We start from the raw sequence: 22,639 nt of genomic DNA, 5'->3' as shown, positions 1-22,639 counted from the left end.
GGTCCTATATCAATACCGGACACAAATCGTGGGCCACTGCGAATGACTTACGCCTTATCGATGTGTTTTCGAAAAATCGCTTGAGATGTAGTAGCCATCATCTTTGAAGATCCACCTGGATTACGACATCCAGGTCTCTGCCTATCAGATGGGGCATATTGGGTTCTTCCTCCATATTAAAAGCTAAAAAGTCATAGCAATGTGATATTAATTCCCCCTTTCACCCACAACCCCCTACCCGTCCCCGTCCCCGTCCCCTCTAAAACATAACAAAGAAAGAAGTTTAAATGTGCAACTGCGGATGTGCTTGAATCTGTTACATTATACATGTATAGGCCTACTTTTAAAAATATATAAGTACTAAGATAATACTTACCTACAAATCTAAAGATAAAAGTGTTCTAAGTTCTCATTCCCTTAAACGCATATGAATATTTGTCGAATTTTTAATTCTTCTTTCTTCAAATTTTAAAACGTAAAAAAACTAATATTTTTATGACGAGTTTATCATTTCAATCTTGTATTCTAAACAATAAGCGTGGACAAAGCAATGTCACGATTCTCTCTGTATTATGAATAGTTATAACTTCCTTTTGCCCTATATAACAATGTTATTTTCTTTGTTTTCATTTATAATACAAGCCAAAGCAATACTATACGCGATGTAATCATTTCGTTTACATATCCGCAAAAAGCTTCCGTTTGACCTTGAGTTACTGAAATGCACCGGTTTTAGAAGGCCCATATTTTCGGTGTGTATATGTAATTTGAAATAAGGGAATTGTAAATAAAATACGTCCAAGTTACAAAAGACTGAATACATTAAAACTTTGTATCATTTTGAAAAATAGTGTATTAATGAATTATAAATAAAATACGTTTGAGTTACAAAAGACTGAATACATTAAAACTGCGTATCATTTTGAAAAATAGTGTATTAATTAATTATAAATAAAATACGTCTGAGTTACAAAAGACTGAATACATTGAAACTTCGTATCATTTTGAAAAAAAGTGTATTAATGAATTATAAATAAAATACGTCTGAGTTACAAAAGACTGAATACATTGAAACTTTGTATCATTTTGAAAAATAGTGCGTTTATGATTTGCTAATCATGCAATTGTAATTTTTTATTTTCATTTTGAAAAACATATATTTCAAAAAGCTAGGAAATTGCATATAAAAATACTGATGTTAATACTGGTGAAACTGTATTTATTTGTTTTGTTTTCGTTGGGTTTAATTTCATACCGAAACAATTACAGGTCATATGGCAACTTTCCAGATTTTGATGGTGGAGGAAGACCCCAGGTGCTCCTCCATCTGTTGTTTCGTAATGGGTGGGCACCTGGGCGGAACTACTGTTCTCCCGTAAGCCAGCTGAATGGCCTCATTTCAAGAATCCAGCGCCCTAGTCGAGGCTCGAACTCACATCGATGAGGAGTAAGTGATTCGAAGTCAGCAAACCTTGATCACTCGGTCACGGAGGCACCGTACTGCATATGCAGATACTGATGTTATCAAAATTGCAGATATTGACATTACTGTATTTGCATATAATAATGCGAATAAATTTGCAAATACTGATGATATTAATGCATTTGCAGATATCGATGTTCTTGTATTTGCAGATACTGACATAATTACATTTGCAGATAGTGTTGTTCAATGATTACATTGGTTGATACTAGTGCTATTCTATTTTCAGACACTGATGTTATTGCTTTTGCTGATACTGCTTTTACAGTATTTACAGATACTAATGTTATTACATTTATAAGTACAGATATTATTGTATTTGTAGATCTCGATGTCATTGTATTTTCAGAAGCTTTGTCGTTACATTTTTGAAGATACTGATGTTATTGCATCGACAGGTATTGATGTACTGCATTTGCATATACTGATGCTACTAGTATTACATTGGTCGATACTGGTGTTTTTTTCTATTTGCAGATACTCATGTTTCTGCACTTGCAGATAGATGTTATTGCATTTGCAGATACTGATGTTACTGCAGATGCCGATGTTTTTACATTTCAAGTACTGAAGTCGTTACATTTGCAGATACCGATGTTATTACATTTGCAGATACTGATATTACTGCAGATACTGTTGTTGCATTTGCAGATACTGATGCCACTGCAGATACTGATGTTATTACATTTGCAGGTACTGATGTTACTGCAGATACTGATGTTGTTGCATTTGCAGATACTGATGCCACTGCAGATGCTGATGTTATTACATTTGCAGATACTGATGCTGTTACATTTGCAGATACTGTGCTGTTGTTATTGCATTTGCAGATACTGATATCAATACATATGCCGATACTGGTGTTTTGCATCGGTAGATACTGATGTTATTGCATTTGAAGATACTTATTGTATTGCATTTGCATATACTGATGTTACTGCAGATACTGATGTTATTACATTTGCAGATACTGATATTACTGCAGATACTGATGTTATTACATTTGCAGATACTAAAGTCATTGCATTTTCAAATGCTGGTATTACATTTGCATATAGTAATTTTATTACATCTATAGATATTGGTGTTCCTGTATTTGCAGATACATATGTTATTGCATTGGCAGATACTGGTGTTATTATATTTGTACAAAATTATGTCATTACACTTGTATATACAGATAATAGTTCATTTGCAGATACTAATGTAAAATATTGGCAGATACTGTTGTAATTACATTTGCAGATAATGATGTCATTAGATTTGCAAATACTGATAATATTTCATTTGCAGACACTAATGTAAAATATTGGCTGATACTGTTGTTATTACATTTGCAGATAATGATGTTACTGCATTTATTGATACAAATATTAGTGAAGTTGCAGATACTGAAGATATTAAATTGGCAGATACTGATATTATTGCATTTGCAGACAATAATGTTACTGTAATTGATGATACTGATGTAGTTTCTTTTGCAGAAATTGGTGTTATTTTGCATTTGCAGATACTGACATCATAACATTTGCAAATACTGATGATACTATAATGACAGATACTGATATCTGCATTTGCAGATACTGACAACATAACATTTGCAAATACTGATGTTACTGTATCGGCAGATACTGATGTTATTGCATTTGCAGATACTTATTTCATTGCTTAGGCAGATACTGATGTAATTGCATTTACACATACTGATGTTACTGTAATTGATGATACTGATGCAATTTCCTTTGCAGATATTGATGTTATTGCATTTGCAGAAACTGACATCATATCATTTGCAAATACTGATGTTACTGTATTGGCAGATACTGATGTTATTGCATTTGCAGATACAGATGTAATTGCAATTGAATTCTAATGTCAATGCAATTTCAGATACTGATGTTTCTGCATTTGCGGATACTGATGTTATTGCATTGACAAATACTTTTTAACTGCATTTTCAGATACTGGTGCTTCTGAATTTGCATAAACTGATGTTTCTGCATTTACTGATACTGAATTTTCTGCATTTGCAGATACTGATTTTATAACATTGACAAATACTACTGTCACTGCATTTGCAGATACATGTACTGATTTTCTGCATAGGCAGATACTGATGTTACTACATTGACAAAAACTAATTTCACTGCATTTGCAGATACAGATGTTTCTCCATTTGCAGATTCTGATATTATCACTTTGACAAATACTATTTCACTACATTTGCATATACTGTTGTCTCTGAATTTGCAAATACTAACGTTACTGCATTTGCAGATAGTGATGTTACTGCATTTGCAGATATTGCTGTTACTGCATTTGCAGATACTGATGTGACTGCATTTGCAGATACTGATGTCACAGCATTTGCAGATACTGATGTCACAGCATTTGCAGATACTGATGTTACGGCATTTACAGTTACTGATGTTACTGCATTTGCAGATACTGCTGTTACTGCATTTGCAGATACTGATTTACTGCATTTGCAGATACTGATGTTACTGCAATTGCAGATACTGATGATTCTGAATTTGCACATATTTTGATGTCACAGCATTTGCAGATACCGATGATACTCCATTTGCAGATACTGATGTCACAACATTTGCAGATACTGATGTTATTGCATTTGCAAATACTGATGTTTCTAAAATTGCAAATACTGATGTCACTCCTTTTGCGTATATTGATGTTACTGCATTTGCAGATACGTATGTCACAGCATTTGCAGATACTGATGTTACTGCCTTTGTAGATACTGATGATTCTGAATTGCATATACTGTGATGTTACTGCGTTTGCAAATACTGATGTCACTCCTTTTGTGAAGACTGATCTTACTGCATTTGCAGACACTGCTGTTAGTGCATTTGAAAATACTGATGTTTCTGAATTTGCATGTACTGTGATGTTACTGCTTTTGCAGAAACTGATGTCACTGCATTTGCAAATACTGATGTCACTCATTTTGCATATACTGATGTTACTGCATTTGCAGACACTGATATTTCTGAATTTGCAGAAACTGATGTTACTGCATTTGCAGATACTACTGTTATTGCATTTGCAAATACTGGTGTTATTACATTTGCAGATACTGATATTACTGCATTTGCAGATACTGATGTTAATGCATATGCAGATACTGATAATACTGAATTTGCATATACTGATGTTACTGCATTTGCAAATACTACTGTTATTGAATTTGCAAATACTGATATTATTACATTTGCATATACTGATATTACTGCCTTTGCAGATACATATGTCACTGCATTTGCAGGTAGTGATGTTATTGCATTTGCAAATACTGGTGTTATTACATTTGCAGATACTGATATTACTGCATTTGCAGATACTCATGTCACAGCATTTTCAGATATTAATGTCACTGCACTACTGATGTCATTGCATTTGCAAATACTGGTGTTATTACATTTGCAGATACTGATATTACTGCATTTGCAGATACTCATGTCACAGCATTTTCAGATATTAATGTCACTGCACTACTGATGTCATTGCATATGCAAATACTGATGTTATTATATTTGCAGATACTGATATTACCGCATTTGCATATACTGATTGCACTGCATTTGCAGATACTGATGTTATTGCATTAGCAGATACTGATGCCTCTGACTTTGCATATACTGATTGCATTGCATTTGCAGATAGTGATGTCACTACATTTGCAGATACCGATGTTATTGCATTTGCAGATACTGTTGTTATTGCATTTGAAGACACTAATGTTTTTACATTTGCAGAAACTGATATTACTGCAAATACTGATGTTATTACATTTGCGGATACAGATGTTACTAATGTATTTACATTTGCAGATACTGATATCATTACATCTGCAGATACTGATATTACTGCAGATACTGATATTACTCCATATACTGATGTTATTTCCTTTGCAGATACTGATATTACTGCAGATACTGATGTTATTACATTTTCAGATACTGATATTACTGCAGAACTGATCTTATTATATTTGTAGATACTGATATCAATACATCTGCAGATACTGGTGTTATTACATTTGCAGATACTGATATTACTGCAGATACCGATGTTATTACATTTGCAGATACTGATATTACTGCAGAACTGATGTTACTACATTTGCAGATACTGATATCATTACATTTGCAGATACTGATGTATTTACATTTGCAGATACTGATACTATTACATTTGCAGATACTGATTTTACTGCAGATACTGATGTTTTTACATTTGCAGATGCTAATCCTATCTAAGTGAAACCATCTACTATTCCATCCAACAAATTAGCAATAACATTTTTGTGAATTCTGTCTTGATTTTGAAAAATTATTCATAACTTATTTCATTCTAAAGGTCTTCTGGGCTGCTAGTAATAGTGATATGTAAATGTTTTCTCAGGCATGGTATTAAAGTTCTTGACTTTTTATGATATCTTTAATCATGTCTATTCTATGCCCAAACTATACTTATATCGCAATTTTACAAAATCTGTACAAAAAGATATCTTAGATGTCCTGAATGTTTCATTTTTGTAACAATTCATCCACAAGAAAAAATGAAATTTCAAAACTTTTTGCACATCAAAATAATTCTTTTTATAATTTATTCTAATCAAGATATTTGAAAATTTGAAAAGTTTCTGTTACCACCATTGCTTTTTAATTGATTATCATATGTCATTAGAATTATCTTATACTTAACTACAAACCAAGAACTATTGAAAAGAGCTAAGATACTTTTAGACCCATAAAAACTTTATCTTTTGTTGCTGAAGTAAAAAAAAAACAAAATGAAAATGAAAAGAACAAAACAAACAATAATTGTTTATATAACTTCAGCCCATAATTAAACCATAGATGTAAAGGAAGTGGAACACATGACCAAACACTGAGAGTATATAACTGAATTTTATTTTAACTTCAGCACATGTTAATCAAAAAAGTAGGTATTGAATATCTTCTACATTCAAACATGTCTACAATGTAAATATCTCAAGTAACATAATTTTTTCATATTCTATATAAACAACAACAATAAAAGTATAACATGAGATAAACCACACTTTAACACTAGTAGTGTCATTAAAATATTATTTTTTATGTGTTTGGTTCTGTATAGATTCTTCTGTATATTTTCTCTTCTTCACCTTCTAAATGAGCTGCTAATCTCGCCATTGTAAACAATAAATCACTTAGTCTGAAAAATAAAAAAATTGAGCCGTGCCATGGGAAAACCAACATAGTGGGTTTGCGACCAGCGTGGATCCAGACCAGCCTGCACATCCACGCAGTTTGGTCAGGATCCATGCTGTTCACTTTCAAAGCCTATTGCAATTAGAGAAACTGTTAGTGAATGGCATGGATCCTGACCAGACTGCGCGAATGCGCAGGCTGGTCTGGATCCATGCTGGTCGCAAACCCACTATGTTGATTTTCTCATGGCACAGCTCATTAATGTTTACTATTTTTCAAAATATGTTTTCTTTTCTAAACAAGTGGATTTATTACAAGAGCACCAGAAGCAAATAAAAACCAGACACTTATGATAAATACTTCTCAAAAAAATCCTGATTAAAGCAATAGGTTTATCAGTTTCAAGTCCATCGCTACAATTTATTCTAGAAAGGTTTTTCTTACTTTTAAATAATGTTTTCCTGGTCATTACATGGTTCAATTTTTAAGTCATACTATAGCATTAAGGTAAAGGACCCATAGTGACACTGGGTAATTTCTGTGTTATTACGTAATTACTCATTCGGCAATTTGGCATTCTTCTGACATATATGTAGCACATTACACATGTACCATACAAATATGGCTTGTCGTAAGAAAAAGAGAATGCAGAAATCGCATATATGGTGAATACATATACGTAATTTGCTGGTTGTTTAAATATGGGTCCACTACCTTAATCAAAATAAAAGTAAGCACTTGTGCTAAGAAAAGATTTTAATACCTTTTACACATTTTATGAACCATTGACTTTCGTGATCTAGCATACAACATAATATTTATTTGTTTATTGTTTTTATTGGACTTTAAGATGATTTCATTTTAGATGCTATGATGATTTTCCAGCTTTGATGATGGAGAAAGACACAAGGTGCATAATCTCAGCTTGTTATCATACAGACATGTAGGCAATCAGGTTTCACAACAAACCTGCAAGCTAAATGGATGTTTCCTCATATATGTGACTTGAATACCAGTCGTTTCACCCCCTGGATGTTTCACCCCTAGTTGTTTCACCTCCCAAAACCCTAGTTGTTTCACCCCCCATGTGAATATGAAAAGTATGATTGATTTTAGTTGAAGTTTCAGTTTAAATTATCGAAAAAGAGGTTTAATCCTAAAAAGAATGGCTATAAACATGCAATTATGATATATGCCTATTTCTCGTCGATCCGAGCTTTCTCATCGATTCGAGCCCTTGTATTTTAGTAAAATTCATGCTCAAGTAGCATGTTCTTCCATCAGAAACTTGTGTAATTTACATTTTAAAATGCCTTGGAAAATATCAGTCATGAAACCACTGGAAAATTGAGTAAATACCTCTTTTAATATTTCACATCAAAAATTGCTTATTTCAAAAGGAAATTACACAGTGGGCAATATTGTGACCCAAAATTTCAAATTAAAAGCATCCTGAGCATATTTTGACTGTTGTAACAAGTGAACAAGAAGTCAGTCTTTATAGAAACTTGCTTTATGGAAATAGACTGTGCAAACATTAACACTTATTGACCTACCAAACAAAGGGCTCGAATCGATGAGAAAGTTTTAAAAAGATGTAGAGTTTGACCTCCTTCAGTCTCTTGCAAAAATGTACATATAAAAGATGATAACATTGTAATTCTCATTGTCCATTGTTAAATGCAAATATTTTTGTACCAAAAAACAAAAAATATTTAATTGAACAGGTTTACAGAAATATACACAACCCTAAAAGATTTAAGAGGCTCGAATCAAGGAGAAAGCAGCATATAATAATGTTAGTTGATGTATGGTGAATAATTAAGCCTTTGTAGATAAAGAAGTATAAAATATTTTTATAGCTCTTTGAGATAATACAGCAACTCTTTTGTTGTTGTTGTTTTTTAATGTGTCAATAGCTATTCTGTTAAATTTAAATATTTTGTGTTTTCAAAACACTAATAATTAAAATCAGCAACACATAAATATAATTAATGTCATAATTTAATCATAAAAAGATATATTTGATTGATGTAAACATGTATAAATAAACAATTTACCACACCTTATTACAAATAACGTTAAGTTACATGTGTATATAATCAAAGAACTAATTTAATCCTATTATCACATAATTATCATGTTTAACATGATTAAAGGGTCAGTTTGCTGTGTAGTTCCAACAAATAAAAAATACGAAAACTGTAAACTTTTAACATCATTGAAGTTACGTCATACTCAGATAAATCTGGATAATTTATTTTTTAACTTAATATTAAATAATGTTGCGGGCTCGTTCTCCGCCATGTATTTTCTGTCACAGTCCTGTGCATGCCCGGCATCTTGCTGTATCATGTGACATCTGTGAACAGTGGCAGCACATCAAGTGTGGAACCACTGGTAATTATATTAATTATCATTTTATTGGTTTCTAAATAACTTCTGTTATCAAATTTTTCCAGATATTAAAAAAGTTAAGTTAATTCAACAAAAATACATAACAGACCATGTTATTTATTCTCACCAAGGTATTTTACAATACATCATGAAGTTAGGAAAAATATTAACCTATCATATAAAATATTAATCACATTAGATTTTTCTTTGTTTCTTGATTAGTATACAATAAGTTATTTGATTTTTTTTTTAAATAGTGCATATGAACGAAAAATTATTTTGGTAATTTTCACATTTTTTTCGTTACAGGTATCTACGGTGGCATAGCGGGGACATAGAAAATATTTTATTTATCACGTGCTCATGTGTTAGCTTCCACGTGCGAACGTGTTAATTCACGTGCGCACGTGATAAATAAAATATTTCCTATGTGGTCTATGCCAACCTAGGTATCACACGTGCTGATTACAAGAAAGCCGTAGATGTGGACAGGACCTTCAATTCGAAGAATATTGTTTCACACTGATGATAAGTAGAAAATACAGTGGATGATAAATTATACCTTAAATTACAATTGTAAAAAATGAAGACTTCCACTATATGTAGTATAAGTTACAATTATGAAGAGTTCAGCTGTAAAATTGAATTCACTGCCAATTTTGTAGAATTGATTCATCATTAAAACGAATAATCAAAATTTTTAGGACCTATGTTTTACTTATACAAGGTAGAGGTAATGGATGTTGAGGTTGAATCAGGTATCATCATAGACCAGCTCAACCAGTCCTTTACGGCGTTTATGTGTATAGATGAAAGTGGTCATACTTGTTAAAATATTTATGTGATATTAAATATAAAAGTTTTTTTTTCAAATGCACTTACATATGTGTCACTGATGATTACATAAGGACAAAGTTCACTGTGATTATATGTGTGTAAATGAAAGTGGTGATACTTGTTAAGATATTTATGTGTTTTTTTTCAAATGTGCTTATTTTTGAAAGAAAATAGTTCAATAATGTACAATATAATAAAATATATGAAAATACAAGTGTTTCCTTGTTTAATTCAATAAAGAATTAAGAATGACCCTTTCTGTCTTTAGTTACACTGTGTCTGGAATGTAGAATGTGTATCAAGTGTCAGCTGCCAATCAGTGACACATTAATTTCACAGGAATTTCAAAAATGAATTGACATAGAATTTCACAGGAATTTCATAGGAATTCACACCTCTCTGAGTAGCCTCTCCCCAACCCAACTAGCAAATCCTTGCCATTTTATCTTTAACATCCATTAAAATTAGGTATTTTTGGCTTTTTCTTTTAAATTCTATATTCTGAAATAAACATGCAGTTTTTACATTCATTGAAATAAGTCTTGTCGTGTAATGATGCTTTTTTAGAAATTACTATGTAGTCATTTGTATTGATATAACCTGGAACAACTGATACGTATTAGACCTTCCTGATATAACTAATTAATTTTTCACTGATTTTTTTTTCCATTTGTCTCAAAGTTATCTACACATTTTGCCTAAAATAAACATTCAAGCAAATTAATTTTTTGAATAATGTACACATTTAACTATAATCTGCAACAACTTTTTAAATACTACAGGATTATTATTAAAAACTTAATCAAAATTTTTCTGTAATTCAAGAGGTATAATAAATTTTCTAAGTTTCTAAATTATGTAGTCTATTTCAATGAAATAAATAACATTTTTTTACTGATTTTTTTTCAGTTTGACTCAAAGTTATCTACACATTTTGCCTAAAATGAATATTCAAGCAATTCATTATTGAATAATTTACAAGAAGGAATATTATAATTTACTTTTTATATATTTTTGTGAGTTTTTCTAAAAAAATACTTTAATTATTTTGATTTATTCAGGAATAAAAAATATATGTAGATCTACAAAAATTAACATATCAATTTAATTCAACAGACCTATAAACTGCAAAAACTACAGAATTATTCTTAAAATTTAATCAACATCATTATTTATTTCCAAATAATAATCAAAGTTGCTGAATATGTTGATTAAGTATGTGATAAAGTTCTGCTGTTATGCTTCTTTGATCTGAGACTGCTCAACACCTTGTAGACTATTAATCAAAGATCAGTCAAGTATAAGGATAGATCAATTAACACCTATTTAATGACTATAAATAATTAGGGGGTGAAACATCTAGGGGTGAAACAACCAGGAGGTGAAAAGTCTAGGGGAGAAACGTCTAGGAGGTGAAACGTCTTGATACCTGTGACTTGGTGCAAGACTCATATCTACAGTGGTGAGGGACAATTGATCTGAGATCAGCGTGGACTTGTCTGTCTTACCTGTTTAAGTATTTCAGTGGTTGATCTGAGATCAGTGTGGACTTGTCTGTCTTACCTGTTTAAGTATTTCAGTGGTTGATCTGAGATCAGTGTGGACTTGTCTGTCTTACCTGTTTAAGTATTTCAATGGTTGATCTGAGATCAGTGTGGACTTGTCTGTCTTACCTGTTTAAGTATTTCAGTGGTTGATCTGAGATCAGTGTGGACTTGTCTGTCTTACCTGTTTAAGTATTTCAGTGGTTGATCTGAGATCAGCGTGGACTTGTCTGTCTTACCTGTTTAAGTATTTCAGTGGTTGATCCGAGATCAGCGTGGACTTGTCTGTCTTACCTGTTTAAGTATTTCAATGGTTCAGTATCCATTTCCCTGGCCCTGACTACTGTTGTTACCCTGATGAAAGCAACAGTTGATTAAGTACTTGATAACAAAACAATAAAGTTTTCAAAAAGTTCTAGAGAAACATCTCTACCAAAATTGTACAACCTTTCAGTTAGATGGTTGGTTCCAAGAGGGTGAACGTAACTTTTAGCAATTGTGATTAAACCTTTACGTAGGCTACGCAACACTAATAAAATAGGTATAGTCCCCAAACAACCAGCCCCATTCTTTAGTGAATGGCACCCAATATGTATGTGAATAAATTTCACTGTTGCAAATATCATATACACATTTCATTGGCTTTATGGGCAAAACTGGTAAACTTTGGCCAAAGCTAAAACCAAACAAGTGCTGTGTGTAAGACAGCCAATGCTCACTATTCAAATTGATGTCCAAGAAGCAGGAATCTTTTACTAAATGGTAAAATATCTACAGAATTTCATTTCAGTCTCTGCATTAGTTTTAATATGGAGATAGTAACTTGCACACAAAACTTTAACCAGGATTTTAATTAATTTAGCCAAAATGCATGTCAGGATTATAGTTTTATAACCCCAAAGACACAGGTGAAGTTTCAAATCAATATCTGCATTAGTTTTGGAGACAGTAACTTGCAAAACATTAACCAGGATTTTCTAAGCAAAACAGGGGCATAATTTGCCCAAAATACATGTTGAAGTTATAGAACTAGACCAAGTGAGGTTGTTAATTGACCTAGAAAAAGAAACAAGAGGGCCAAGATGGCCCTAGGTCACTCACCTGAGAAACACACCATAACAGTGTAAGCTTGTTTGACCTAGTGATTTCATGGAAACAACTATTCTGGCCAATTTTCATTCAGATTGAACAAAAAATGTGGTCTCCTGAATCTAAGTAAGTATTTTCTTAAATATATCCTGGTGACCTAGTTTTTGACCCAAGATGACCCATATTCAAACCTTACCTAGATTTTATCAAGGCAATCATTCTGACCAAATTTCATAAAGATCAGGTGAAAATACAGTCTCTATCTCATACACAAGGTTTTTATATGATTTGACCTAGTGACTTACTGTTTGACCCCAGATGACCCATATTCAAATTCGACCTAGATTTCATCAAGGCAATTGTTCTGACAAATTTTATGAAAATCAATTGAAAAATACAGTCTCTATCATATACACAAGATTTTTCTATAATTTGACCTAGTGACCTAGTTTTTGACCTCAGATGACCCATATTCAAACTCGATCTAGATTTCATTAAGGCAATCATTCTGACCAAATTTCATGAAAATCAATTGAAAAATACAGCCTCTATCGCATACACAAGGTTTTTCTGCAATTTGACCTAGTGACCTAGTTTTTAAACCCAGATGACCCATTTTCGAATTTGGCCTAGATTTCATCAAGGTTATCATTCTGACCAAAATTCATGAAGATCAATTGAAAAATACAGCCTCTATCGCATACACAAGCTAAATGTTGACAGACAGACAGACAGACAGACAGACGCTGGACATTGAGCGATCACAAAAACTCACTTGAGCATTGCTCAGGTGAGCTAAAAAACAAGAGCTGTCGGAGGACAGCGACGCTCAACAATTCAACAACCTTGTCAATTGAATGAATACAAAAGTCAAAAAGGGGGCATAACTTAGTAAAAAAGCAAAACAGGGTTATGGAACCTGCATAGTGCTTATCAGCTCATGACAGTGGACAAGTGTGTGAAGTTTCAATCCATTCCCATTAGTGGGTACTGAGATACCAGCTTACATATAAGAATTTAACCAAAAACTCCTAAGTTGAAAAAGGGGCATAATTTTGTAAAATGCGAAGTAGAGTTATTGACCCTTTGCACTGCATGTCATATCATGACTGTGAACAAGTGTGTGACATTTTAATCCTTTCCCATTAGTGGATACTGAGATACCAGCTTACATAAAAAACTTAACCAAAAACTGTGAAGTCAAAAAGGGGCATAATTTTGAAAAAAAAATGAATAGAGTTATGGGACCTGCTTTGTGCATGTCAGATCATGACAGTGAACAAGTGTGTGAAGTTTCAATCCATTCCCATCATGAAGTACTGAGATACCAGCTTACATACAAAACCTTAACCAAAAATTTCTAAGTCAAAAAAGGGGCATAATCTTATAAAAAAAAAAGCAAAACAGAGTTATGGAACCTGAGCAATATAAGTCAGTTTATCACAGTAAATAAGTGTGTGAAGTTTCAATCCATTCCCACAAGTGGTTACTGAGATATCAGCTTACATACAAAACCTTAACCAAAAATTTCTAAGTCATAAAAGGGGCATAATTTTGTAAAAAAGCAAAACAGAGTTATGGAACCTGTGCAATGTAGGTCAGTTTATCACAGTGAATAAGTGTGTGAAGTTTCAATCCATTCCCACAAGTGGTTACTGAGATACCAGCTTACATACAAAACCTTAACCAAATCGGGATGCCGACGCACGGGCGAGTCCAATAGCTCTACTATTCTATGAATAGTAAAGGTAATAAGTTTCAAAGCTATATGCCTTTAAGAAATATCTATATGTACTTGCACACGATTTTCTAAGTCCAAAAGCATGCATAATTTGGCCAAAATATATGTCAGAGTTATGGGTCTAGACCCAGTGAGGTTGGTAATTGACCTAGAAAAGAAACAAGAGGGCCAAGATGGCCCTAGGTCGCTCACCTGATAAACACACCATAACACACCATAACAGTGTAAACATGTTTGACCTAATGATTTCATGGAAAAAAATATTCTGACCAATTATTAAAATTGGAGCAAATAATCTTGAGAATAAATAAGTATTTTCTTTGATTTGACCTAGTGACCTAGTTTTTGACCCCAGACTACCCATATTCGAACTTGACCTAGATTTCATCAAGCCAACCATTCTGACCAAATTTTATGAAATCCAGTGTAAAATGCAGTCCCTACTGCATACACACGGTTTCTCCTTGATTTGACTTAGTGACCTAGTTTGTAAGCCCAGATGACCCATATTCGAACTTGACATAGATTTCATCAAGGCTATCATTCTGACAAAATTTCATGAAGATCAGTTGAAAAATACAGCCTCTATCGCATACACAAGATTTTTCTTTGATTTAACCTAGTGACCTACTTTTTGACCAAGATGATCCATAATTGAACTTGACCTAGATTACATCAAGGCAATCATTCTGACCAAATTTCATGAAGATTAATTGAAAAATACAGCCTCTATCGCATACAGAAGGGTTTTCTTTGAATTGACCTAGTGACCTACTTTTTGAGTCCAATGACCCATAATCAAACTCAACGTAGATTTTATCAAGGCAATCATTCTGACAAAATTTCATGAATATCAATTGAAAAATACAGCCTCTGTCGCATACATAAGATTTTTCTTTAATTTGACCTAGTGACCTAGTTTTTGACCTCAGATGACCCATATTCAAATTCGACCTAGATTTCATCAAGGCAATCATTCTGACTTAATTTCAGGAAGATCAACTGAAAAATATAGCCTCTATCGCATACACAAGGTTTTTCTTGGATTTGACCTAGTGACCTACTTTTTGACCCTAGATGACCCATATTCAAACTTGACCTATATTTCATCAATGCAATCGTTCTGACCAAATGTCATGAAGATCAATTGAAAAATACAGCCTCAATCGCATACACAAGGTTTTTCTTTGATTTGACCTAGTGACCTAGTTTTTGACCCCAGATGACCCATTTTCGAACTCGGCCTAGATTTCATCAAGGCAATCATTCTGACCAATATTCATGAAGATTAATTGAAAAATACAGCCTCTATCGCATACACAAGGTTTTTCTTCGATTTGACCTAGTGACCTAGTTTTTCATCCGAGATGACCCATTTTCGAACTCGGCCTAGATTTTATCAAGGTTATCATTCTGACCAATATTCATGAAGATTAATTGAAAAATACAGGCTCTATCGCATCCACAAGGTTTTTCTTCGATTTGACCTAGTGACCTAGTTTTTGACCCGAGATGACCCATTTTCGAACTCGGCCTAGATTTCATCAAGGTTATCATTCTGACCAATATTCATGAAGATTAATTGAAAAACACAGCCTCTATCGCATACACAAGGTTTTCCTTTGATTTGACCTAGTGACCTACTTTTTGATCCCAGATGACCCATTTTCGAACTCGGCCTAGATTTCATCAAGGTTATCATTCTGACCAAATTTCATGAAAATCAGTTGAAAAATACAGCCTCTATCGCATACACAAGCTAAATGTTGACAGACAGACAGACGACAGACGACAGACGACGGACGCCGGACATCGAGCGATCAGAAAAACTCACCTGAGCATTGCTCAGGTGAGCTAAAAACAAGAGCTGTCCATAAGACAGCCAAGCTCGACTATTCGAAATATTGTCCCAGAAGCAGGAAAATATTACCCAAAAAGGTTAAATATCAAAAGAGTTTTAAGTTCAAAAGGGGAAATAATTTGACCAAAATGCATATCAGAGTTATGGGACTTGCTGCTATGAACTAAATTTATAGCCCCGAAGGCACATGTGAAGTTTCAATTCAATATCTGCATTAGTTTTGGAGATAGTAAGTTGCATGTGAAACTTTAACCAGAATTTTCTAAGTCCAAAAGGGGCATAATTTGACCAAAATACATGTCAGAGTTATGGGACTTGACCCAGTGAGGTTGGTAATTGATCTAGAAAGAGAAAAAGTAAGTTTCAAATCTATATGCCTTTTAGTAATAGCTGTATGTACTTGCACGCAAAACTTTAACCTGGATTTTCTAAGTCCAAAAGGGGGCATAATTTGGCCAAATTGAAGGTCAGAGTTATGGGACTTGCTGCTATCAACTAGTTTTATAACCCCGAAGACACATGTGAAGTTTTAATTCAATATCTGCATTAGTTTTGGAGATAGTAACTTTTATGTAAAACTTTAACCAGAATTTTCTAAGTCTAAAAGGGGGCATAATTTGCTCAAAATACATGTCAGAGTTATGGAACTTGACCCAGTGAGGTTGGTAATTGATCTAGAAAAAGAAAAAATAAGTTTCAAAGCTATATGCCTTTTAGAAATAGCTGTATGTACTTGCACGCAAAACTTTAACCAGAATTTTCTAAGTCCAAAAGGGGGCATAATTTGGCCAAAATGAAGGTCAGAGTTATGGGACTTGCTGCTATCAACTAGTTTTATAACCCCGAAGACACATGTGAAGTTTCAATTCAATATCTGCATTAGTTTTGGAGATAGTAACTTGCATGTAAAACTTTAACCAGAATTTTCTAAGTCCAAAAGGGGGCATAATTTGCTCAAAATACCAGTCAGAGTTATGGAACTTGACCCAGTGTGGTTGGTAATTGACCTAGAAAAAGAAAAAATAAGTTTCAAAGCTATATGCCTTTAAATGATAGCTGTATGTACTTGCATGCAAAAATTTAACCAAGGTGTGACGCTGACACCAGGGTGAGTAGAATAGCTAGACTATTCTTTGAATAGTCGAGCTAATAAGTTTCAAAGCTATATGCCTTTAAATGATAGCCATTGTACTTGCATGCAAAACTTTAACCAAGGTGTGGCAGATGCCAGGGCAAGTAGAATAGCTTGACTATTCTTTGAATAGTTGAGCTAAAAACCAGCTGAACTGAAAAAAAGTTTTACATGTGTTCTATACTGAAACTGTCAAACACACTTCAGATTTTCTTCTCCCTCCCTGACAAATCTTGTGAATATTCATAATCACATGCATGCACGATTTCTGATCGCTTCTCGGTATAAATCTTTGATGTTAAAGTTCTCGTATGAGACACTTTTACACCAGCAATTTACCTAGAAATACAATTACTGTCAAACTTTTTGTCAAATTATCTAGATGCATGTTTCTCAAGATATGGTCATTTTACACATTTTTTCCAAAATTACTAGTTTCAAACCTACTCACAGTAAGATGTAAAATTCCCTCAGGTAACTACTATCCAATCATTATTGGTTTTGATTTGACTGACAATAGATAATGAACACCATAAAACCCCTATAGAAAACTCTAAGTATCAGATACCTTCTCTCAGCTCTTCTACAGATAGATCTGGCTACATGAAGGGATGCTGCACACTTCCCGCCAGACTGAAATATATACACAACAAGTTCAGCTGAACATTCTAGAACAAGCTAATATAGTTACTCCCACCTATAAATTAAATGACTGATCACAATCTTGGCCCTGGTAATAAGTTAAACTGCTTTTGCAATGCTCATTCTGCAAGACCAATACAAGCAAGGAACCAGTCAATCCAGCCAGAGAGCAGAGTTAGTAGAATTCAGCTCTCCTCCGAGGAAGGTATGCTTTGTGGTTACTAGAGTTAACCCATAGTCCATAAGTTGAACTTGCTAACGTTAAAACTAGCTATATTATTAGCAATAATTAGAACATTCTAGTTTCGGACATCTTTGATGATGTAATGGAAAACAAGAAAATCATAATCATATTGTGCTGGACATGTAGCTGACAGGCATTTACTATATTAGGCAAAACATAAAATTTTGAAGCAAGAATTTCAGAAATGTTGTTCCATGTATTATGCCCATAACACAATTGATCAAACATTCATCTACATTTTGATTTATATCTAGCAGGGTCACTCAAAACGAAATTCATTTTTGAAAGACCCTGACCTTAGTAGAGAACTTGGCAAAGTTGTTTAAACAACTTGAGTATTTTCAAGAAGTTTGTCTTTAAAGTTTTTTGATCACCATTCATGAAAATTTCTAATGAAGCTAAATTAAGTGGCAAATGATGTATAAATTTAAATTTTTACAGCCTACTTACTGGTAATATAAAGTTTTTCAGGGGAGGTAAATCCTCAGTATACTCATCTATCCATGATTCTAATGTTGGTACATAATTCTCACTAAAAGCTGTTAAATCTGAAACATATAGAAACTGTTGGACACAATATGAGCTGTGCCATGTGAAAACCAACATAGTGGCTTTGTGACCACCATAAATCCAGACCAGCCTGCGCATCCCCAGTCTGGTCAGGATCCATGCTGTTCGCTAACAGTTTCTCCAATTCCAATGGGCTTTAAAAGCGAACAGCATGGATCCTGACCAGACTGCGGGGATGCGCAGGCTGGTCTGGATCCATGCTGGTCGCAAACCCACTATGTTGGTTTTCTCATGGCACGGCTCAATATTATGTTTAAGATATCCAAAGAATACTATGATGTTAGTCAAACAAAGGGGTCTTACAAGCTAACATAGTGTGGTTACCTTTAAGTGCATCATCCCACAGTGTGGTAATGAACTAATGATGGTGACCACTAAATGACTCTAAAGTATACTTTAAACAATATATTCAGTGAACTATTACAATTCCTATTAACCTACTTCATGCAACAACTTCTTATCAAAATCACAGAAGCCTGTAATTCTTAGACTATCAATAATGCTCTGGTCAAGTAAAAACATTTTATGGACAAGGTTGTTCTTTTACATATATAGACTTTTTGATAAGTTATTCAAATAGTTTTGCCCTTGTGATTGAAAGATGTTCCATAATATGCTGATAAAAACTTACTACTATGTTTTTCCCTGGCTGATGATTTTGGAGTAGCAATATTTGAGCTAACATCTTGTAGTACACATTGTATCTGGAAACATAATGACTTCGAATTAGACATATTTAACACACTATATCTGAAAACATAATGACACTGAAGTTGCTAACATCTTGTAGAACATCTTGTTGCTAACAATTTGAGCTAACATCTTGTAGAACATCTTGTTGCTAACAATTTGAGCTAACATCTTGTAGAACATCTTGTTACTAACAATTTGAGCTAACATCTTGTAGCTCAAACTGTATCTGAAAACATAATGACTATAAAGTCTATACAAGGGACATAACTCAAAAACAAAGATCAGACATAAAACTCTCAAGAATATATGCATATTCACTTCATGTAAATGTTGTATACCAAGTTTTGTTTGAAATGGATGGAAGATGTAGGAGGAGTTGAGCACACAAGGTACAGATTTAGTTGTTATGATTATAGTAAAGTCCAAAAATGAGGCATAACACAAGAAGAAATAGGATATGAAAGTGAAAGCAATAGGAATGGAAATTGTACAAGCTAAGTACGTGTACAGGAAAGTGCAATGGAATGACAGAATGACCTTTTGCTGAACTGTTTATTCAGGTAGTATTCTACCATATGTCATGTGGCTGTTTGACATCATATTGTTATCCCCCCTGTCTGCTCATCAACAACTGTTAATTTCAGATTTTATCACTGCTGTTTTGCTTTTTTGTTTAGCCGCCAAACAAATCAAACCCTATTAGAATAATTCATTTTAATGTGAAAAGTCTTATAACTTGTAAAGGAAACATCTATAGGTTGAAGAAACACAGCCTACTGACCTCTTCCAATCTGTCTATAAAAGGATGCCCTGCTTCTTTACAATACTCTCTTGCTAACCTGAAAATAAACAACAGTTATCTTTATCTGTAAAAATGATTTTATAGTTCTATTTGTTAATGTCAAAAGTAAGAATAAGGCAGGCTAGCTGCCTTAAAACGAAACATTACAGAATGTGCCAATCTATGAATAAAATCAAATCAAACAGACAGGAATAACCATATCATTTACTAGATTTTTATAGTTCAAATTAAAAGGGAATTTTGGCTAAAACTATGAAATTTTATCATAAAGAATTCTAAATACTTCAGAGTTATCTTTGGTGCCAGTGTTCTAAAATCTTATGGAAGTATATTCAATTTCTTCTTCTTACTACTACAGGTGAATTGTTCATGTAAAAAAATTAACAAGCAAGCAAATGAAAACATGCTATTTCAAACATCAATTGCTTACCCTATAGCTGATGTAAGTTCATCTGTGCTTCCTAAAGCTTCAAAAACAATGTCATCTTTCCTCCGTCGTTCCCCGGTAAACGTTGCTGAGGAACCTGTAATATATAATGAAATCAATTTTTCACAGAACTTAAAGAATACCCTAAAAGATTACATCTTCAATAAATGCTTTCTTCGTTCTTTTACATTCTTTACAAAAATCTGATGATATTCAGCATGTTTACAAATATATATGAATAACTATGCTTTTGTAAAGATCTTTAATTTAAGGTCCCGAGATTGGATCAAGTGACTCTGGTGAGAAAATGTAGTGAACAAGTCACTCTTGCTTCTACTATCTTGCTTCTACTAATTATCATTTTACTGCACTTACTTTAAACCACAACAAGATTAGCTCAACACAAACAATTCATATTTAGGCATTCAATAAATTATACAAACCTTTATCCCCAGTTTTTGTGTAAATTTTCATAAATCTTCTACACTCAATCAAGCATTTTGGATGCCTAAACAGAAAAAAAGAAATGCAGTTGTTACCAGCATATGATACAATGCATTGCATTATTTTATTCTGTGAAATTCATTGATGCAAAGTGGAACTGACTAATAACAACTAGAGCTATCACTAAAGGTGATGAATGTACCCCCATATGCACTGACACAGTACATTGCAATTTCACGCACACAAGACTGCATAATTATGTGGACTGTATTTATATAGACTGTATGTATACAGTATAGTAACAAAAAACAAAGTCCCATAACTATGCAGAATATTTATCTAAAAGAAAGTGACATGAACCATGCACATGATTATTCTTTTACCCTGTCAAGAACAAAATATTGGAATATGTCCAAGACAACCCATATCTAGGCTTCTCTTTCTCCTACAATGATCTCAAATAGAAATTGCACATCACTCTTAGAAGAAACCTTAGACACTGCCAATAGACTCCCAGATAAACGCATACATCTTGCTTATTCAATCTAACAATTCCCAATTTAGGCATTTTCTGACTCATTTTTCCCAAATGTAAAGGCCCCGGCCCCATTTCCAAACTGGTGGGAAAAAACACTGATGTGACCTTTGACCTACTGATTTCAAAATCAAAAGGGGTCATCTGCTGGTTAAGAATTTAGTACAGGCGCTGATAGTATTTCTTAGCATTGAACTTCATTCTCAAGTCCTGTACCCATTGATGTAAGTTAGATGGCACTCATGGCCCTGTTCAAGAGAAATCATCTATAAAGAGTCGGACCTCGCATATCTGACTAGTCCTGTAAAGTCATTTATGAGGCACAGAAACAGCAATGCATGGCCACAGTAGCAGCATGTCTAAACTAGGACTAGCTTTATCGATGACCTTGGTTTTGTGTAATTGTCTTTCATATTACAAACCATTAGAATGTGATAATAACCATTTTGCATTTGATTTTGACATGTTTTACATAATTATTACAGCTCATTTTATTTATTCTGGCTATATACACCTATATTTAGCTATATATATTTAATTTGATGAATTTTCTAGGACCTGATCATGAAAAATGTTGAGAAACATAGGCATGCAGTTTAAATGTTTTCTGTAATAAATCAAAGTATCTTCTTAACATTTTAAAACAAAATATTGATTCTGAAAACTAAGAAAGATGTTTTTCATGGTTTTTCTAATGTCATTGAAATTTGAATACCTAGACTAGAGGCTAAAAAAAATCAAGAACGCTAAATAACTGCTAAATTTTGCCTTTTATAAAGGAATCTTATATAAAATTTAATAATGTCATAAAAAAGCTTACATATATGTTACATTTCTACTACTTAAATTCGGATGACATCGCAATAATTTGACAAAAACGCTTGCAAATCTTCGCATTTTTATTTTTCACAATTTTGACAGCTACCTCCTTTGCAGAGAGTATCTGCTGGAGTCCGGCTTCTAAAGCGGAAACGTT

General features: G+C 33.3%; 1 protein-coding gene across 1 annotated transcript; it reads right to left on the bottom strand.

Moving 5' to 3' along the window:
- Positions 1-6,405: 6,405 nt before the first annotated feature.
- Positions 6,406-22,638, bottom strand: LOC123534201 (corrinoid adenosyltransferase MMAB-like). The gene is made up of 9 exons (XM_045316327.2): positions 22,484-22,638; positions 21,128-21,192; positions 20,688-20,781; positions 20,237-20,294; positions 19,394-19,466; positions 18,643-18,740; positions 17,875-17,939; positions 11,778-11,837; positions 6,406-6,709 (listed from the first exon to the last, which is right to left on the bottom strand). Exons 1-9 carry the CDS (start codon positions 22,558-22,560, stop codon positions 6,610-6,612), a joined length of 690 nt encoding a protein of 229 aa, XP_045172262.2. The 5' UTR covers positions 22,561-22,638; the 3' UTR covers positions 6,406-6,609.
- Between the last annotated feature and the right edge of the window lies 1 nt (position 22,639).

Source organism: Mercenaria mercenaria, chromosome 12, assembly GCF_021730395.1.
Source record: "Mercenaria mercenaria strain notata chromosome 12, MADL_Memer_1, whole genome shotgun sequence".
Lineage (NCBI taxonomy): Eukaryota > Metazoa > Mollusca > Bivalvia > Venerida > Veneridae > Mercenaria > Mercenaria mercenaria.
This window is presented reverse-complemented; position numbering and strand designations above follow the sequence as displayed.

What these genes read in the sequence shown, in the direction of transcription:
- LOC123534201 (XM_045316327.2), bottom strand. Translation starts at nt 22,560, where the DNA reads ATGCGAAGATTTGCAAGCGTTTTTGTCAAATTATTGCGATGTCATCCG. An exon ending in AGTAGAAATGTAACATATAT is followed by an intron (nt 21,193 to 22,483) that starts GTAAGCTTTTTT and finishes TTTTCTGTTTAG; the next exon opens with GCATCCAAAATGCTTGATTG. An exon ending in TGTAGAAGAGCTGAGAGAAG is followed by an intron (nt 11,838 to 17,874) that starts GTATCTGATACT and finishes TGCTTTCATCAG; the next exon opens with GGTAACAACAGTAGTCAGGG.